General features: G+C 41.4%; 1 protein-coding gene and 1 long non-coding RNA gene across 11 annotated transcripts in view; one reads left to right on the top strand and one right to left on the bottom strand.

Moving 5' to 3' along the window:
* The first annotated feature begins 363 nt into the window (after positions 1 to 363).
* Positions 364 to 3,121, top strand: LOC109894538 (uncharacterized). The gene is made up of 3 exons (XR_002255883.2): positions 364 to 440; positions 1,551 to 1,684; positions 1,803 to 3,121. It is a non-coding gene; the product is annotated as an uncharacterized LOC109894538 (long non-coding RNA).
* The window catches only part of LOC109894537 (inverted formin-2), a 29,622-nt gene continuing 12,983 nt past the window's right edge, over positions 2,752 to 19,390 (bottom strand). For 2 of the 10 annotated variants that reach the window (XM_031829007.1, XM_031829009.1), the window contains 19 exons: positions 17,406 to 17,521; positions 16,741 to 16,900; positions 14,051 to 14,084; positions 13,670 to 13,811; positions 13,412 to 13,544; positions 12,670 to 13,236; positions 12,381 to 12,523; positions 12,201 to 12,262; positions 12,015 to 12,117; positions 11,824 to 11,909; positions 11,511 to 11,611; positions 10,597 to 10,667; positions 9,622 to 9,729; positions 9,410 to 9,480; positions 9,183 to 9,303; positions 8,885 to 9,049; positions 8,623 to 8,725; positions 8,349 to 8,501; positions 2,752 to 5,084 (listed from right to left, as the gene is read on the bottom strand). In XM_031829007.1, the coding sequence (XP_031684867.1) occupies positions 4,174 to 5,084; positions 8,349 to 8,501; positions 8,623 to 8,725; positions 8,885 to 9,049; positions 9,183 to 9,303; positions 9,410 to 9,480; positions 9,622 to 9,729; positions 10,597 to 10,667; positions 11,511 to 11,611; positions 11,824 to 11,909; positions 12,015 to 12,117; positions 12,201 to 12,262; positions 12,381 to 12,523; positions 12,670 to 13,236; positions 13,412 to 13,544; positions 13,670 to 13,811; positions 14,051 to 14,084; positions 16,741 to 16,900; positions 17,406 to 17,521 (3,350 nt within the window). In that variant the 3' untranslated portion in view covers positions 2,752 to 4,173. Of the gene's footprint in view, positions 5,085 to 8,348; positions 8,502 to 8,622; positions 8,726 to 8,884; positions 9,050 to 9,182; positions 9,304 to 9,409; positions 9,481 to 9,621; positions 9,730 to 10,596; positions 10,668 to 11,510; positions 11,612 to 11,823; positions 11,910 to 12,014; positions 12,118 to 12,200; positions 12,263 to 12,380; positions 12,524 to 12,669; positions 13,237 to 13,411; positions 13,545 to 13,669; positions 13,812 to 14,046; positions 14,085 to 14,162; positions 14,390 to 16,740; positions 16,901 to 17,405; positions 17,522 to 19,390 lie in introns of those variants that run through there. The other 8 variants (XM_020488096.2, XR_004210642.1, XM_031829008.1 and 5 more) reach the window with 8 other exon arrangements.

Below are 19,390 nucleotides of genomic sequence, written 5' to 3'. Positions count from 1 at the left end.
ATGGACCAAATGAGAAACAAATCTTTCCTACTGATGAGTCAACAGGGTCAATAGAAGGTAGGCTCTGAGGGTCAGGTTTTGACACGTTCCTGAATAACATAGCAACACCTGAGGGAATGGCATCTAAAACAATTGCAAAATCTTTAGGTGTTACAGGGACCTTGTAAAGTGATAAGATAGACAAATGTTGCTATTTTGCCCAGCTCTCAAACTGTGTGTCTGTCTGTAGGAGTTCCTACTGGAGGAGTGGTTGCAGTGTTGCCAACTAATTTTCAGGGTAAGTTGCTAGAGGCAGGTTGATTTGTTGCTAAAAGTTGCTAAATGACGTTGTGATGTCATTGCGTGATAACGTACATTTGCGTCATTACGTAGAATATACATTAACGTTACTCAAATTGACTGGCCATCTCGGCGAAAAATGTGATTTGACATTTGTTCAGGTACAGACTCCCACTATTTTCAGTACTTCTGGCTGTGCATTTTTGATTGATGTAAGTTCTGACCAAGATCAAACATTCGTGACCAACTATATTAATAATTGGGTTTGGCTCGTAGAAACCCGTACTATTGCTGCAGTCAGGCAACAATGACTTGCAATTTGCTGCTGGCCTGCTGCTGCCTGTGCACGAGCTAAGCGCCTGCTGCTGACGTCAATCACAACGCACTTTTGCACACAGGCATGTGTGTTGTGACTGAGTGTTTGACAGAGAAGATCGTTTTGTGTCATTTAGAGGTAAAATGCGTGCATTTCAGCGTTTGAGACACTTTTCAAAAGTTGCTAAAAGTTTAAACAAAAATTTTAAAGTAGCTAAATATTTTGCTAGGTGCTGTTTGAAAAAAGAAAGTTGACAGGGTAGTCTGAAAAGTTGCTAAATCTAGCAACAAAATTGCTAAGTTGGCATCACAGAGCCTTGGAGGGCAACTTTACTGGAGCACATGTGGGTGCTCATTGTCATTGAGTTAATCTAATGCAGGTGATACAAGTAGGTGTCACATGTTAGCTAATATGCCTGTGCAAGCTAGCTAGCTGGAACATATGGATTTACAGTACTAACTCATATTTCATTAATGTACACGGTTCACTGTGACCCAAGAGAACACGCCAGACTAAGAATTTTCAAAAGAGGTGGAGGCCGGTGGGAGGATCTATAGGAGGACATGCTCATTTTAATGCTGAAATGGTATGGAGTCATACATGGTTTACATATATTTGGTGTTTTTGATACCATTCCAGCCATTACAATGAGGCCATTCTCCTATACCTCCTCCCACCAGCCACCACTGTGCTAAAGTTAAGATCATAATGAATACTATATGGACAGAGTCGACCTGATCCTAGATCAGCACTCCTACTCTGATGGTAAATTATCTCACTCATCCTTTCTATAACTTTTTGACCCCCTGTTCTATGATTAGTAGATGTGGGTGAGTGGACATACATCTGGGACTAGCCTAGCCACAGATGTTCTTCTCAACTATTGGCAAGGAGTAATTTGACACCTAATCACCATTAAATATGCTTTATTCTGCATTCAACACTTCGATTGCAGAAGAGCTGAGCACCTATCAGATCCTCTGCTGTCCTTCACCCCTTGGTGCAGTCTGCTGACCATCGCTGGGGCCAGGAAAAAGTCTGTCAACCGAAGTAGGAGCCAAGTGTATCACCATGCAACACTCTACCGAGGTAGACTGCTTTGAGTAGCAACTGACGCAGGCATGCAGAGACACACTCAAATTCGACTTGACATTATCTTGACAGAACTTTACTCAGATACCCCCACTCTATTTAATCTCCACCCTAGGTTCCGGGTGATCTCCCATCTTCTTCATAGTGGCCTCGGCTGGACTCCACTGGTCAGCTGGAAACCCACCGCATAACCTCTATCCAGGTGAATCAAGAGCTTCACCAGAGACGGAAGAGGAAGCGAGACATCCTGGCCTTCCTACGTCACCGCCTTATCTGCTTGTTGCCCTAGCACAGTGTTTCCCTACTCCAGTCCTCCATCAGTATACATTTTTATTGTAGCCCCAGACAAGCACATCTGATTCAACTTGTAAACTAATCATCAAGCCTTTGAGTTGAATGAGGTGTGTTTGTCTGGGGGCTACAATGAAAATGTGTGCGGTTAGGGGTACTTGAAGACCGGAGTTGGTAAACATTGAGGGAGTTCTATTAACCTGAGCCACAGTGCACTGGTCTATGACCCATGGCGTGAAAGGGACAAATCTGTGAGGGAGGAGTGCCCTTCTCAAATCTAACAGTAATTTGTGCCACTCTCATGTTGTCGACAAGGCAGCATGGTGCATCTTTCAGAAATATTTTTTCCCTTAAAATGTTAGAATTTTCAAACTAGTTTTCATTGTGATTGCAGATAATGCGTTTTTATCAAAAGCAATCACTTTCACATGTGAAAACACGGACCTACTCATTACTCCATGTGCTTAGTCTAGCCTACAGTAGGCAATCTCTTTTAACCCGCTGCAAACTGCTCCCAGTGGGGAAACCCGGGCCAATAATCAAATTCCTGCTCACATTTTAAGCCCTAACAGAGGTGCTCGACCCTAAACACATGTGGACTGACTACAGGTTATAAAGAAGCAGAGGGCATGAACTGCAAGGCGAAAGACAGACCATAGTTAAAGGGATACTTTGGGATTTTGGCAATGTGGCCTTTTATGTACTTCCCCAGAGTCAGATGAACTCAGCTGTTCAAATAATCCATAATGTAAAAATAAGGGAATTTTATATTATTTTCAACATATCATTCATTTATTTCAAAAGTGACAGTAGGTTTGCTGGGATTGTGGCTGTGCAGAGACCACAGACAGTAGTAGCCTAATGGAACATAACAGGCTGCATGGGAACGTGTTCATGACTCAGCTTCTTGGTCGGCTACAAATCAACCTTGCCAGGGAACAATGGCAGCTTTTCAGTTGATTTCAATATTTTTAAGAACTCTAAATCATCCAAAGGAAGAAAGAACATGTCGATATCATCTTGGAGGAATCAATTTAGTCCAATATAACGTAGACCTAGTCCATTGCAATGTGCACAAACCATGTATGGGAGAAGAAGAAAAAAATATCATCTCAACAATTCCTTCCCTCTTGACTTCCTCTTCCGGGAATCGCCTAGGGAGAGGACAGACTGAAATTAATAGATTGAAGGAATAAAAATGACATACCAATGACTTTAAAATAGTATGGCGATAATATCCCGACATTTGTAGTTACGATTGCATTTGATGGATCAGAAAGAGGCTTGGCAGGGGTGAGAATGGACTTTTATTATGTTTCTTATGCCATTTCATTTCCAAAATAATCATATAGTGCTACTGGTTGCATCAATCTCTAGATCATTAAAGCGCTAAATTAATTTAAATTAAAACATCTTTCAGCAAAGACAGACTTACAAAACGACACAGTTTACAGGAAGCACAAAAAAAAGTAGTTGTGTTAGTAGGTTAAATAATCCATTTAGCTGTTTAGGTTGTTGTGAGGTTGGGCAGTTCAACAACATATGGGTACGGAGGTACAGGAAACAAAGACAAACTCCTTCAAAAAGATTACACACAGAGCAGAAATGCTAAGCAAGTTCTTCCTACTGAGGTATGACATTGAAGTGTACTTGGATATAAATGATAAATGTTCAACTGTGGCGTTTGAGGTGTCAGGTTGATCTTAAGACTTGTCAAGATATAAGATTCAGGCTGACAAAAGGGCATAAAGTAGCAGCCAAAATGCCAGACAAAGTGGTTTATCTTGAATCATTACAATTTGTTTACCAGGGATTTTAAAGATTTTTACTGAAGAGGACAGTGTTAACAGGACAAGACAATCAGATTAAACCAGATCCTGGTTAGACTGTTTGTTAATTGAAATTATGGCTTGGTGCTGATGGGTTGAATAAAAATGTCCCTCTTGCACCAGTTAGTTTTCCATCCAGTCGTTTGACCTACCTCACTGCAACACACACCCCTTTTTACATTTAGGGTGTCGCTTTCCAGTGTTACCTTGTGCTTTAGAGAGAGTCAAAGAAAAAACAAAACACGAAAAACAAACTATTTGATCATGAAAGGACTCAATAAGATGTAAATGGGAATCTTTTAAGATCGTTTTCCAAAAACAGTACATTCATGCTAAAACTTAACTTTTAAAAACAGCACCAAATGATCAGACACTATATATAAAGTAAAATGCAATAAAACCACATAAAAAAAGGGGAAAACATCTCCCTTTCATACACGTCAGGAGACCACAGTTCCAAACATCTTTATTAGAATGAATTAATACATTACCTTCATTACTCTTATTTTTGTTTCTTCTAAAGAGCTTCTGCTGTTTTTTATCCTCTGGTGTTAGGGGTCCCGACTCAAAAGAAGGCAGAGCTTCGGATACCGATGAGAGCAGATCTTTAGAGTCCACTCCAATGCTTTGCACCGCACTGACCAAACACTTGTTGCCATTGGTGTCTGTGTTGCCATTGGTGTCTTGTTGTCCGTTAGTTACACCCATATCCTGTGCCACCATCTTCACCACCATGTCATCCCCAGTCTCAACTGGTTTAAGAGTCTTTACCATCATGCTGCTGCTCTCACCTTCAACGTCATCTTGGCCAATGGTTTTTCCCATCAGCTTGCGCTCTATAATCATGTCCATATCAGCGACAGCCAGTGTGCAGGCTCCATTAATTTGACCCTCTCCATTGCTCTGTGAGCACTCAGGCATCAATTCCTCCGTCACCAGGCCACTGTTGACATTCTGGTTGATTTCAGGCAGGTCTGTAAATAACACCCCAACACTTGGGGTGTTATTTAGGACATCCATTCCTAGTATTGCCGGAGGTAGCAAATTGTCTGTGGGGAGGCTTCGCAGAGGCTCCCCTCCATCCTGGGATTCAGCTGGGAGCTGGTTAGTCTTTGACAAAGCTGTTTTTTGGGGGTATATTTCTTTGGGTATGCTGGGTAATCCGTTCACTCCTTCTCTTGGTGCCCTCTCCTCTGCCTGGGGTTGGGTGGGAATGGGAGTGCTGGAGACTGAGACAGAGGCTTCGACATCTTCTTTTACAGGCTTGACACTTGATCCTGCAAGTGAGAGGTTCTGTTAATGCTTGAAGAGAGGAAGAGCAGGTCTACTGTACCAGGCATTCCTAACATTCCATCATTCTTAATTAAGCAGGCAATGTTTAAATCTGGCAAGTGCTGTTAAATAAAATACACAAAGAAGCACAACCAAGCACACATTCTTGATGAAATTAAGCAGGTGTAATTGGTAATGGCTTCAATAAAGCTCAAATGTAAGCACAGAGGATTATTTAAAAAGTAAGAGAGCAATAACTCTTAGCAAAGATGTTTCTTTAATTTACAATTTGTAGAAACTTTTTAGAATAGAAAGGTTCAGAACTTTTGTGAAACATCACAGAGTTGAAAAATATGAATCAAAACTAGATGGTGGTCAGAGAGAGTGGAGGGGCTGAATGTTGCTGAAGGGATTAAAAACAAAAACTATTGTAAAATATACACTGTCTGTAAAATGTATATAGTATGTACATGCTGGAAGTAGAAGCCTAAGTGGTGTTGTCCATTAGTTTACTCCAATTAGGGGAGGTATGGTAGGGTTAAGGGAAAATATATGGGAGACTGGAAATGAAGCAGACAATTACATTGATGGAAGCCACAATATTAAAGCTAATATACAGTACCAGTCAAAAGTTGACACTCATTCAAGGGCTTCTTTATTTGTACTATTTTCTACATTGTAGAATACTGAAAACAAACTATGAAATAACACATATGGAATCATGTAGTAACCCAAAGAAAGTGTTGAACAAATCAAAATATATTTTATATTTGCAATTCTTCAAAATAGCCACCCTTTGCCATGATGGCATTCTCGCAACCAGATTCATGAGGTAGTCACCTGGAACACGTTTCAATTAACAGGTGTGCCTTAAATTTGTGGAATTGTTTTCCTTCTTAATGCGTTTGAGGCAATCAGTTGTGTTGGTGACAAGGTATTGGTGGTATACAGAAGACAGCACTATTTGGTAAAAGGCCAAGTCCATATTATGGCAAGAACAGTTCAAATAAGCAAAGAAACGACAGTCCATTACTTTAATACATGAAGGTCAGTCAATGCGGAAAATTGCAGTCGCAGAAACCATCAAGCGATATGATGAAACTGGCTCTCATGAGGACCGCCACAGGAGAGGAAGACTCAGAGTAACCTCTGCTGTAGAGGATAAGGTCATTAAAAGTTAACGGCACCTCAGATTGCAGCCCAAATAAATGCTTCATGAAGTTCAAGTAACAGACAGCAACTGTTCAGAGGAGACTGTGTTAATCAGGCCTTCATGGTCAAATAAACTACTAAAAGGACCAATAAGAAGGGACTTGCTTGGGCCAAGAAACATGAGCAATGGACATTAGACTGGTGGAAATATGTCCTTTGGTCTGAGGAGTCCAAATTTGAGATTTGTGGTTCCAACTGCCTTATCTTTGTGAGACGTAGAGTAGAGTAGGTGAAGTAGGATGATCTCCGCATGTGTGGTTCCCACCGTGAAGTATGCAGAAGGAGGGGTGTGGAGGTGCTTTGCTGGTGACACGGTCAGTGATTTATTTAGAATTCAAGGCACACTTAACCAGCATGGCTACCACAGCATTCTGCAGCGGTACGCCATCCCATCTGGTTTGCGCTTAGTGGGACTATCATTTGTTTTTCAACAGGACAATGACCCAACACAACTCCAGGCTGTGTAAAGGGCTATTTGACCAAGGAGGAGTGTGATGGAGTGCTGCATCAAATGACCTGGCCTCCACAATCACCTGACCTCAACCCAATTGAGATGGTTTGGGATGAGTTGGACCACAGAGTGAAGAAAAAGAAGCTAACACGTGTTCAGCATATGTGGGAACTCCTTCAAGACCGTTGGAAAAGCATTCCAGGTGAAGCTGGTTGAGAGAATGCCAAGAGTGTGCAAAGCTGTCAAGGCAAATCTGTCAGTTCGCTGGTCATCTGAGACATTCTCATCAATGATAAGATGACAAACTACAGTGGAAAGTCTACACAGAGTTATCGGATTCACATAGAATTGTGGTTCGATTTAAATGTTTGAATATGGGATGGGATGAAAATGTGATTTTAGCTTCTAAAATGTGAGATTTGGGTTTTCATAAGGTAGGGCTCTGCTCAATCAGTGGAAGGCCCATGTGAAGGGACATGGGCTATAAAACTTTTCAAACACGCCCTCCTCTCCCTTCCTATATAGGCCCTTGACCACAATATAACCTCCTGTTCCGAGGACGTGAGGACGACGGTCCTATGTCAGAATGGTTCAGATAATAACTACAGAACGAAGCCAACATCAACGTGAGCTTTGGTTGCGAATGGTATGAACTTTGAACTCTTATTCACTACAGAAGTGATACCTCCTAGCCGTTGAGTTAACAGCAGATGCAAACGAGGGTTAGGAAGGAACAGACAGAGTATCCCGTTTATCACACAACGACGTAACTACAACGTAACCAATTGACCACCAGAGACATTCTTCAAAGGACAAAGGACTCGGTTTGGCAACACGGCCTTCCATCTACCACCAACCTACCGAAGCGCAGCTCAGAGTAAATATTTATTGCATTTTCCTTTTCCAAATGGGCGGTAATTTAGAATGCATAAAATACTGTATTTACAATAGCACAGCTTCGGCCTTTGTTCCTCAGTCTTCCCGCTCCTTCACTCAAACCCAGCCCCTTTTCTTTTGTGTAACAAGCTGTCATATCTGTTCCGCCCACCAGGGACGTTTTCCTTTATGACGTATTTGTAATCAAGTTATGATTTAATTATGTGTAATTAGTTAGGTATTCAGTAAATAAATAATTAAACCCAATTTTGTATTGCTGATTCAACTTGTTAGCCAGGGTTTGTGCATAACCAAGAATTTACAACTTTCAGATCAAACTGAATTAAGATGACGATTAATATTGACTGCTATTGATGTAAAATATTACTAGGTCTTTAAGAGTTTATTCAGAAGATAACAGCTCTATAATTATTATTTTGTGGTGCCCGACTCTCTAGTTAATTACATTTACATGATTAGCTCAATCAGGTAATATTCATTACGGAGAAATTACTTTATAGAATAGCATGTCATATCACTTAATCCGCCATAGCCAAAGACACGACAGATGTCTTCACTATTATTCTACAATGTAGAAATTAGTAAAAATAAAGAATTGAATGGTGTTTCCAAACTTTTGACTGGTACTATATATCGGCGAAGCCTGGTTATGTTTCAGTATAGGAGTGAAGCTGGAGACAGGACAGGGTCAGAGTCGTCTTGTCCTTACCAGGCTGGCCCGTATCCCTATTCATTGCACAAGAGAGGGGGCTATCCGTTTCGCACCTGGGCCGGGTCTTCCTGAGATGAAAGCCTTTCCGGATATCATTAAGGAGGTGGTCGATAATACATCCATCGTCCTGTGGTGGGGGTCCTTTCCGGACTGGTGACAGAGGATAGAGAGATGTATTAAGATACCACATGGCAGGCTACTCTATCGTCTTAGTGAAAATACAAAACAGACTCCTGACAGACAGGAGATATGGACCATCAGAAGAACTCACTTATTTTTCCGTTCTCCCCCTTCTGTCTCTTGGATTCCTCCTCCTCAAGCTGCTTCTTCCTTTTCTCCGCCTTCACAGCCTGCTCTTTTCTGCTCTTGTTTTCCTGTGCATAGAACATACATAGAACATTGAGAAATACGATTTGAGGCAACTTCATAACCAAACCTCTGTTTTCAATGTACTAGTGATGGAAATCAGTATGCATTATCAACATTTATCAAAACTTGTGGAATTCCGTCTATTAGTGATGTGCTCCTCTGACCTTTAAGGCTTTGATGAAAAGCCCCCTGAAGGTCTTAATGGTGCCGAAGAGCTCTTCCAGGGAGAGTTGGTTTGCATCCTCACACAGGTAGAGTGCCAGGTCACCCTTCTTCCTCACAATCTCTGTAAACCGCTTTTCCAAATTCAGGCAGGCCTCCAGGTTTTCCTTGGGGAGGGAAACAAGGTTGAACCCTTGCCTTTTAAAGAACACTAGTGTATAGTTGACCTCTAAAATAGTTTTTTTTTTAAGTCATTTTTGGGAGGCAACCACAATAGAATACAATTTACTGGTTTCATACCTCAATGACCTTTTCGAACTGCTCCTTTACATCGTCCACAGAGTTGGTGACTTTCTTTGCCGCTTCTTTCAGTCGTTTTACTAAGGCACTGGCTTCTGCCTGAATGGAGTCAAGGTTGACTCTGATGGATAAAAGGCAATATTTATAAATGTTTTAATGTAATATAAATCATTTGTTTATCAATTGCAGAGCTCATAACAATTGTTTGAATAACAAGGGTTTTATACCCAGCTGCCTTTTCACAAATCTCAATGTCGTCAGGAAGGTTCAACAGCTCTGGGTGGTTCAGCTCTGTCTCCTGTAAACAAGTCATGAGTTTATTTATGATTTTGATTTCATTGTCCATGTGAAGTATGTTTGGTTTCTGTGAGGAGAACTGACCAAAGTTGTTTTTATCCTCAGAAAAGCACTAAAGCGCTATTATTTATGATAGGGTTACCTCCAGAATGTGATGGAGCAGGGTAATGCGGCTCTTGTTGGCCTTAGTCTCAGTCAGCTTCAGCAGAGAGCTGATCTTAAAGCCCTCAGCGTTCCCTGTGTGGCTTCCCTGTGAGCAAGCAGAGAGTCAGGAGTTAGAGCTTTTCAGACTGCATAAGTGTCGCATGTTTACGGGTGAGTGGAATGTCATCATCCTTCATCGGTGGGGTTTAACGATTGTTGACATTCAATATTAATGGTACATTACCACCACCAACTGGACTGGAGTATAAATCCATTATACTTTGTGATGCAAAAAGAGGAAAGAGGGAAAAAAAAAAAAATTAGCCTGCCAACTAACCCTACATTCATTAAAAACCCACCACCCTATTTGATCGATGGTCTGGGAGAACGGGACACTCCCATTCAACACTCCCTGTAACTCTTCTGCAGTAAAGTACTTCTCTGCAGCTGCTACAACAAAACCAATTTTTTGTGATTTACGTTCCACTTCAGCTTTACAGTTGATAACCATGGCAATGAACACCAAAAAGCCAGCCTTACTTGAAGCACATTTAATTCGTAGACCTATCATTCTGTACTGGCAAAAGTCTACTACCCACTGGGAGCCTCTTATCATCCCTCAACATTGACCCATCTTCCTCTACTTTCTTCACTGCCTCAGGATACAAACGCCTTCAGTACGTACAACTGACTGACAACCTCAACCGGTCTCTCTCGCACCGGACACTTCTGATCCTCAGCAACATGGGCACCTCTATAGTGAACACATACCTTTTTTTCACCAATACTACACATTCCTTAGTCCCATGCCCTCCTGCACACATCTAGGAATCTCCCTACCAACTGCAAAATGACCATAAACTTGGCACCTGAAACACTTGTGGGTTCGGCACGAAAGCTATTACAGGCTAACTGATATCCTAACATTACTTTGTCAGGTAGGAATGCCATCCTTTGGAGAGTCCTTACTTACATAGTTGAGGAAGTTTCCCACATCAAGGATGAGCCTGCAGAAACTAGGCATGAGAGTGCTCATTCTGAGACCTGGGGAGATTTTCTTTTTAATGAAACATTCTACGCAAAAAAATGCTCTTTTAGACATTTTGAAAAACCAACACTTGAATAGTTTAAACATTTCCAGCACAATTTGTTCTACATAGAACAGCATATAATAGTTACCACTCTTGACAGTTCTAACAAACACAATTATTCATAATAAATCTTACTGTGTCCTCTGCTAGCTTACAAAAATATGCAATGGATTCATAAGGAAATCATTGTAACATGAGTTTCAGTGGTGTAAAGTACTTAAGTAAAAACACTTTAAAGTACTACTTAAGTAATTTTTTGGGTTCTGTATTTTACTACTTATATTTGACAACTTTTACTTCACTACATTACTAAAGAAAATAATGTACTTTTTATTCCATACATTTTCCCTGACACCCAAAAGTACTTGGTACATTTTGAATGCTTAGCAGGACAGAAAAATTGTCCAATTGACGCACTTATCAAGAGAACATCCCTGGTCATCCCTACTGCCTCTAATCTGGCGGACTCACTTAACACATGTTTTGTTTGTAAATTATGTCTGAGTGTTGGAGTGTGCCCCTGGCTATCCATACATTTCTAAAAACTGTACCGCCTGGTTTGCTTAATATAAGGAATGTTTTACTATAGATCCTTACGTATATCTTAGAAATGAAATGTACTTTTTATACTTAAGTATATTTAAAACCAAATACTTTTTCTTTAGTAGTTTTTTACTAGGTGACTTTCACATTAGTCATTCTCTATAAAAAAGGTATCTTTACTTTTACTCAAGTATGATTATTGGGTACTTTTTCCACCACTGCTGTTTATACAGGAAAGTTGGTGTTGACTTACACTGGCATGCTGATTCAACCACGTCTGCTTTGGGCTTGAGCATGTCCAGTACTGAGGTGGTCTCCTCACACAGCAACATACAGTCTATCCTCAGCTGGTAACTGTGGGTAGACACGAGAGCGAGGATACGAAGTAGGGATGGTATGGCAGGGAAGAGAGATACCATTGGGAATTAAGAAAGACAAGTCATGGAAGTGCCAAACAAAAACAGACACTAGATTCCGTTAACTATCACAGCCAGAGATTCTTCTCTACATCCAGTTTCCAGTGAGGTGCCAGGAATTATGAAAATGAGAAAAGGAACAGCAGTTACCATGGTACAGCCAGGAGAGAGATGTAGAATCGGTCTACATTGGCCAACTTTAATTTTTCTCCCAGGAAGGATTTCAGGTTATCTATCTAAATTGAGACAGAAAAGGGAGGCTCTTTAGTCAGACCACCATGTTTGCTGTATTAATAAAGGTGATTTGCAAACATTGTGAAAGTCTCTGGTACCTACAGTACCTCATGTTTCTCAGGTAAGAGTTTAATAAGCTGCTTCAAGACCTCCACATCGAACTTAGAGCGATCCCCACTCTGAATCAACACCACAAACTCATCATGAGAGCTAGATAGAGAAGCATGGAGAAAAAAAAGGAGGCTCAATGGGGTATCAACATTGATATCAATACCGACTTAATGACAAATTACCATTTGAATTGCTTGAGAAATATGTTCAAATTCAAGTTCTTCTTTGCGTCAATAAAGGAGATCTGTAGAGAGAAGAGGGGAATAGACATTTTGTTAGGGAGGTTGTTTTAGGATTCATAATGAGCCATGTTTCTGGTGTGCTCCAGATACGAGAGCTGTAATGAGTGTTGACCAGTGCACCTCTTTAGGCTCCTTTTTGACAGGAGCAGCTGCCCCCTTGTCTTTGTGTTCGGTCACTGGGAGACAGAACAGCTGTTCAATGCTGGAGTAGTTGGGCTCCAGAGGAGCGTCTTTCTGAGCTGAAGTCCACATGGAATGACCATCTGTGTGTATGTTAAAGGAGGGACAGAATAACCACAACACATCTGGAATTACCTCACAAAAAAGTATCCAACCAGACAATCTTTTCCCATCCTCTGTAAACACAGGGGAGGATCATTAAAGAGAGATGCCAAGGTTTTCCACTCACCAGTGACAGCTCTGAGTTTCTGCCAGTTGAGCTTCTTCATCCTCAAGGTGGGGCAACGGCCTGCCTTGGAGGCAGCAGCAGAGGCACACCCCAGGGACTGGCTACTCTGGGCCACCACAATGCCCCCTATGCCAGGGGGAGGTGGTGGTGGAGGAGGCAGGCCTGGCATACCGGGCAAGGGTGGGGGTGGTGGAGGTCCTCCACTGCCCATTCCTGGTGGGGGTGGAGGAGGGGGAGGGCACCCTGGGGGCACCTGCATCCCTGGTAGAGGAGTTGGTGGTGGGGGTACTCTACCTCCAATGTGTTGTAATGGTGGAGTGGGGGGTGGAGGAGGGGGAGGTGGGCACTGAAGGGGACCTGGTCCCATCAAATTGGGATATAGGAAAGGTGGAGAGGACACTTTTGTGGAGCATTTGGTCAGTCTTTCTTGGTCGTCGTCCACCATGTCGGTCTGAACAGCCTTATCAATCTTCTTGGGTGGCAGACCATCCACAGCATCGACACCAGCTGTCCTGCGCTTGGAGAACACCAGGCGTTGCATAATAATCTCACAAGAGTCCATATGAGCTGGAGCACAGAAATCACACACAAACACTCAAATCTACTGAATTTTGTTGACATGTAACCAAGACAAACATTTTTCCTACGCACGCTGTTCACCCAGACTGCAGTCCTTTGCCCATAACTCTCTTAGAGGTCAGCTTATTGAACTATTGAATGTGTCAGGAGCGTGATGACTCACAGTCTTGATCCAGCAGAATGGCCCGGTTAGTGATAGCCTCCAAGGCTTGCCAGATGTCAGCCCTCTCGGGCCCCAGCAGCAGCAGGGCTTGTAGGATGGACAGCAGCTGGCGGGACGATGGAGAGCTGCTCACCTTGAGGTTGAACAACACACAACCAAACCTTATTTTGAGTGCACTTATAATTTTGTTGTTTGCGGAACTAGCCATGAGTAGGTGACATGCAGTGTTATGGCAGTGCAGCTGACAGCTGTGCTCACTTTGTTGAAGAGGGTGATGAACACCTCCTGGTGACTGCTCATGTCTATGCCTCCATAGACCCTCAGCAGCTCCTCCTCATCCTCAGACATGGCCTCTTCAAACGCCTCACACTGAATGATCAAGTCCTCATCCTCCTCATCTCTGTCTCACACACACACACACACAATTAAAAAGGGCCTATTGAACAAGTAGCCTGTTTACAATGTTTGTTTCCCACTTGCACATCAAATCAACAAAATGATTGACAAATGTGCAGGTAACAAAGGTTTTGTTTAACATTTCACTCAAACTATATTGTACTTGACCAATGCATGGGCATTTCTTATCTGCACATGACAAAAAAGTCACAATGAAACGAGGAAGTAAGTCAAGGCACTCACCTAAATTTGGGCAGTATATCAAGTAATTGTAATCCTATAAAACAGAAACACTGCATTTAATAAAGACAGTCACAAAAACAACGATCCAACTCCCAATTGATCAGTTTCCTACTTTGTAGTAGGTTATTAAAAAGTTGGAACACTGTGAAATATGATCTGGAATCAGCGAGTGAAGTCGATTGCAGGTGAGCGATTAGGACATAATTATGGTGTGTTCAAGACAACTCGGAAATCTTCGACCTCAGACTTCAGTGCGTTCAAGACAACTGGGAACTCGAGTTGGATGACCAGCGTTCAAAACTATTTTTCCCAGTCAGAGCTTGTTTTTTCCAACCCACTAAAGTCGAAAGTCTGATATTTCTGAGTTCCGAGTTCCCAGTTGTTTTGAGCGTGGCATACACATCGAAAACTCAGACATCATATCAGAGCTTTGACTTCTGCTGCATTCATAACCAAGTGGAAAGTGGGAATTTACCAGTTGGATGCATTCAGGTGGTTGAATTCATTGAGAAACACTGAATGGCAAACAAGCTGTGTAAACCATAAACTAAAAGTACAGCTATCATGCTTGTAAACAAATTATAGTGTTAAAAAATCATATTAATAGATTGCATTTTATAAATAATGTTTTGTTGCTGCATTTAACTGCTGCATTTAACTGCCAGAGGTCATTTCCTTATTAGGTGACGTCAGAGGTCAGCATCTGGGAGAAGTGGGAACTCAGGATGATAGATGAGTTTCCCACCAGTAATTACCAGTTGGAGGTCCGTTCAAAGGAATTTTCCCAGTCGTATGTGGTAAATTCCCCTTCCCACTTGGTTACTAATGCAGCATTCTCCTACCTGAAGATCAATGACTTCTCAATTTCTCTCTATGAGCTCGCTTTTTTTGAGTTCCCAGTTGTTTTGAATGCATCAAAAATCTATTTGCAGTAGAGTGGTGATGTGGAACAACTTTGAATAGGCTACATTTACAGAATTATTTGAAAAAAAAAAAAAATGTATTTCACATTTACCGTGAATAGCAAAATCACAAAGAAAGGGAATGGCGACTTGACTTCAGACAAGCTTTTGTTAGACTGCCGCCAATAGGCCATTATAAAAAGGTAGGCATAAATCAAAGCCTGTTCATAGAGAATAGCCTACTTAGCCCAATATAATGGTGCTCTCAAGACAACTGGGAATTAAAAAAAAAAAAAGGTTAAATCATGGCGTAAGTGATCTTTAGGTTAACGCTCTAGAAAGATGCTCAAGTTTCTGACATGGAATTTCGAGTTGGATGACCATTCGGAGCTAGTTTTTTCCCTGAGTTCCCAGTTGTCTTGAACGCACTGAAGTCAGAAGTCGGAGATTTCCAAGTTTTGAGTGGTGAGTTCTGAGTGGTTTTGAATGCGGCATTAGACCGCTTTGGAATGATCTTAGACTTCTTCTTATTAATTAAATAAATAATCAGAGGTCTAATATTGAGATAGACAATACTGTAACCTGTCAAGAACCATAATATTATGCATAGCATAAGTTTATCAAGTTTATCAAAATGTGATATGCCTACTATGCCAATATTTCTTCAACAATTTCAGCACACAAATCTACAGCATACTGTAGCTAGGCCTAATCTTGATTTCCCCTTCATTAAAACACATATTTTTCACAAAAAAAAAAAGATTAATGTAACACCATCTATGCCAGACACAAATGCATAATTGTATCCCTGAATATGAGGTTTGCACAAGATTCAGGTGTTTGGGGACAAGATAGGGGACAGATTGAGGACAGGCATATACAGTAGCTAGAAGGACCTAGTGACATACACTACATGACAAAAAGAATGTGGACAACTGCTTGTCGAACATCTCACTCCAAAATCATGGGCATTAATATGGAGTTGGTCCCCACTTTGCTGCTATAACAGCCTCCACTCTTCTGGGAAGGCATTCCACTCGATATTGGAACATTGCTGTGGGGACTTGCTACCATTCAGCCACAAGAGCATTAGTGAGGTCGGGCACTGATGTTGGGAGATTAGGCCTGGCTCACAGTCGGCATTCTAATTCATCCCAAAGGTTTTCGATGAGGTTGAGGTCAGGGCTCTGTGCAGGCCAGTCAAGTTCTGCCACACTGTTCTCGACAAGCCATTTCTGTATGGACCTCACTTTGTGCATGGGGCATTGTCATGCTGAAACAGGAAAATGTTTTTCCCAAACTGTTGCCACAAAGTTGGAAGCACGGAATCGTCTTGAATGTCATTGTATGCTGTAGCGTTCAGATTTCCCATCACTGGAACTAAGGGGCCTAGCCCGAACCATTGAAGAGGAGTAGGACAACATTACACAGGCCACAATAAACACCCTGATCAACTCTATGTGAAGGAGATTTGTCGCGCTGCATGAGGCAAATGGCGGTCACACCAGATACTGACTGGTTTTCTGATCCACGCCGGTACCTTTTTTAAAGTTATCTGTAACCAAGAGATGCATATACGTGTTCCCAGTCATGTGAAATCCTTCGATTAGGGCCTAATGAATATATTTCAATTATAACTCAGTAAAATCTTTTAAATGGTTGCATGTTGCGTTTTATAGTTTTGTTCAGTATACATTTTGTCATTAACAATGTGCCACTGTGTGACCTTGCAGATGAACTGAATCTCTGCCAAGTGGCTGAGTAGTGAAGATAAACAATGCGCTGTACCAATAAATTCCTTGCGGATCTTGTCTCTCTGTTGCAGGTCGTCTGTCCCAAAGATGATGGCGTTGATGACACTGAGGAGGGTGACCATGTAGGGCATGTTGTCTGTGGCCTGCAGCTCGTTCATGATCACACTGAAGCGATACAGCTGGGTCTTCACACCCTACGGGACAAATGAACACATTAGACATACTGTATATCATTCACTCACACTGTGTGAGGACAGCCCCACCCCCCACCCCATACACGGAATGGTTTAATATTGATCAGAAAGTAACATTAATCAATGTATTGACAACTATGGATGTAACTAGATAACAGAATTAAGTTACTTAGGCAGTCTAACATCTGTACACTAGAAGACATTTCTGGGGGCTAAGTCATATGGTTATTCAGTAATGTTTGGAATTAATAAAAATTACTTTAATTATCCTATTTAATGATATTTTTTTGAGCTGAAATAGCATGTAACATTTTTTTTTGTCATATCTGATTTCTGTCAGCTTTCATCAAAATCACACATACTGTTATGTGTACTTTCCCCCCAGTATTTTTCTCTCATTATCCTTCCTAAATCACAATCAGGCAACGTATCCTGTAGATGAATGGTATATATTTCCATAGCCTCTATCCATTAGTGAAAGCTTGTCTGGCTGTATGACACTTGCCTTGTAATGGTCCAGGGCATCCAGGGCCAGACGGTACCCATCAGAGGAGAACATGCTCAGGGCAGCAAGCAGCTCAAACACTTGCTTCTTCACCATGGTATTGGACGTGTCCAAGGCTGTGGTAAGACATTGTCACAGTCAGTGTACACATAGGGTGTATTCATAATGTTGACCGTGTTGCAAAACATTTTGTCTGTTGCAAAACCGAAATGGAACGGAAAATGTTTTTCATTGAAAGTTTCTATTGGACAAATTCAGGTAGGTCCCTCCCTGTTTTGTTCCGTTTGCTCTGTTTGGTTCTGTTTGGTTTGATTTCAGTTGCAAGATGTAATGAATACAACCATGGTTATGGTCCTCATATTACATCCTGCCTCTATCTTTCTCACTTGTCTGGTGACCTCTAGAATGTTATGGCTTAATTTAAGGAAACGTGACGTGAACTTTGCCACTTTTCTGAAAACATTTTGTGTTTGTGATAAGTGTGTCAGTGTATGTGAAGATGTTGCAATGCACTGTCTCTCCACACAGTGTCTCACTCCATACACTTTGTCTGACATAATAGCCTATATCTGACCTGAATTGTTCCATGTTGCCATTGTACTCCTAAATCTACAACTGAATAAAAATGTTATGTATGTGCATTTATGCTCACTATGGCCTTTACATTATATATACAGTACCAGTTAAATGTTTGGACACACCTACTCATTCAATTCTTTATTTGTACTATTTTCTACATTGTAGAATAGTATTGAAGACATGAACACTATGAAATAACACAAATGGAATCATGTAGTAACCAAAAAAGTGTTAAACAAATAAAAATATATTTTATATTTGAGATTCTTCAAAGTAGCCACCCGTTGCCTTGTTCCAGGTAGTCACCTGGAATGTGTTTCAATTAACAGGTGTGCCTTGTTAAAAGTTAATTTGTGGAATTTCTTACCTCCTTAATGCGTTTGAGCCAATCAGTTCTGTTGTGACAAGGTAGGGGTGATATACAGAATATAGCCCTATTTGGTAAAAGACCAAGTCCATATTTTTGCAAGAACAGCTCAACTAAGCAAAAAGAAACGACAGTCCATCCTTACTTTAAGACAAGAACTTTTAAAAGTTTCTTCAAGTGCAGTCGCAAAAACCATCAAGCGCTATGATGAAACTGGCTCTCATGAGGACCGTCACATGAAAGGAAGACCCAGAGTTACCTCTGCTGCAGAGGATAAGTTCATTAGAGTAACCAGCCTCAGAAATTGCAGCCCAAATAAATGCTTCACAGAGTTCAAATATCAGACATCTCAACATCAACTATTTAGAGGAGAATGCATGAATCAGGCCTTCATGGTCAAATTGCTGCAAAGAAACCACTACTAAAGGACACAAATAATAATAAGAGACTTGCTGGGGCCAAGAAACATGAGCAATGGACATTAGACCAGTGGAAATCTGTCCTTTGGTCTGAGGAGGCCAAATTTGAGATTTTTGGTTCCAACCGCTGTGAGACGCAGAGTAGGTGAACGAACCTTGCTGTTAACACTGTTGGTAATTTATTTAGAATTCAAGGCACACTTAACCAGCATGGCTCCCACAGCATTCTCCAGCGATACGCCATCCCATCTGGTTTGCGCTTAGTGGGACTATCATTTGTTTTTAAATAGCACAATGACCCAACACACCTCCAGGCTGTGTGAGGGCTATTTGACCAAGAAGGAGAGCGATGGAGTTCTGCATCAGATGACTTGGCCTCCACAATCAACCAACCTCAACCCAATTGAGATGGTTTGGGATGAGTTGGACCACAGAGTGAAGGAAAAGCAGCCAACTAGTGCTCAGCAGATGTGGGAACTCCTTCAAGACTGTTGGAAAAGCATTCCAGGTGAAGCTGGTTGAGAGAATGCCAAGCGTGTGCAAACCTGGTTGGCATACCAGTGGAAGTATACCAAATTTTTTTTGATATACTCAGAGGACCAATATTAGCAAGTTTTAAC

Source organism: Oncorhynchus kisutch, linkage group LG7, assembly GCF_002021735.2.
Source record: "Oncorhynchus kisutch isolate 150728-3 linkage group LG7, Okis_V2, whole genome shotgun sequence".
Lineage (NCBI taxonomy): Eukaryota > Metazoa > Chordata > Actinopteri > Salmoniformes > Salmonidae > Oncorhynchus > Oncorhynchus kisutch.
The sequence above is the reverse complement of the archived record's forward strand: the minus strand, read 5'-3'. Positions and strand labels throughout refer to the sequence as shown.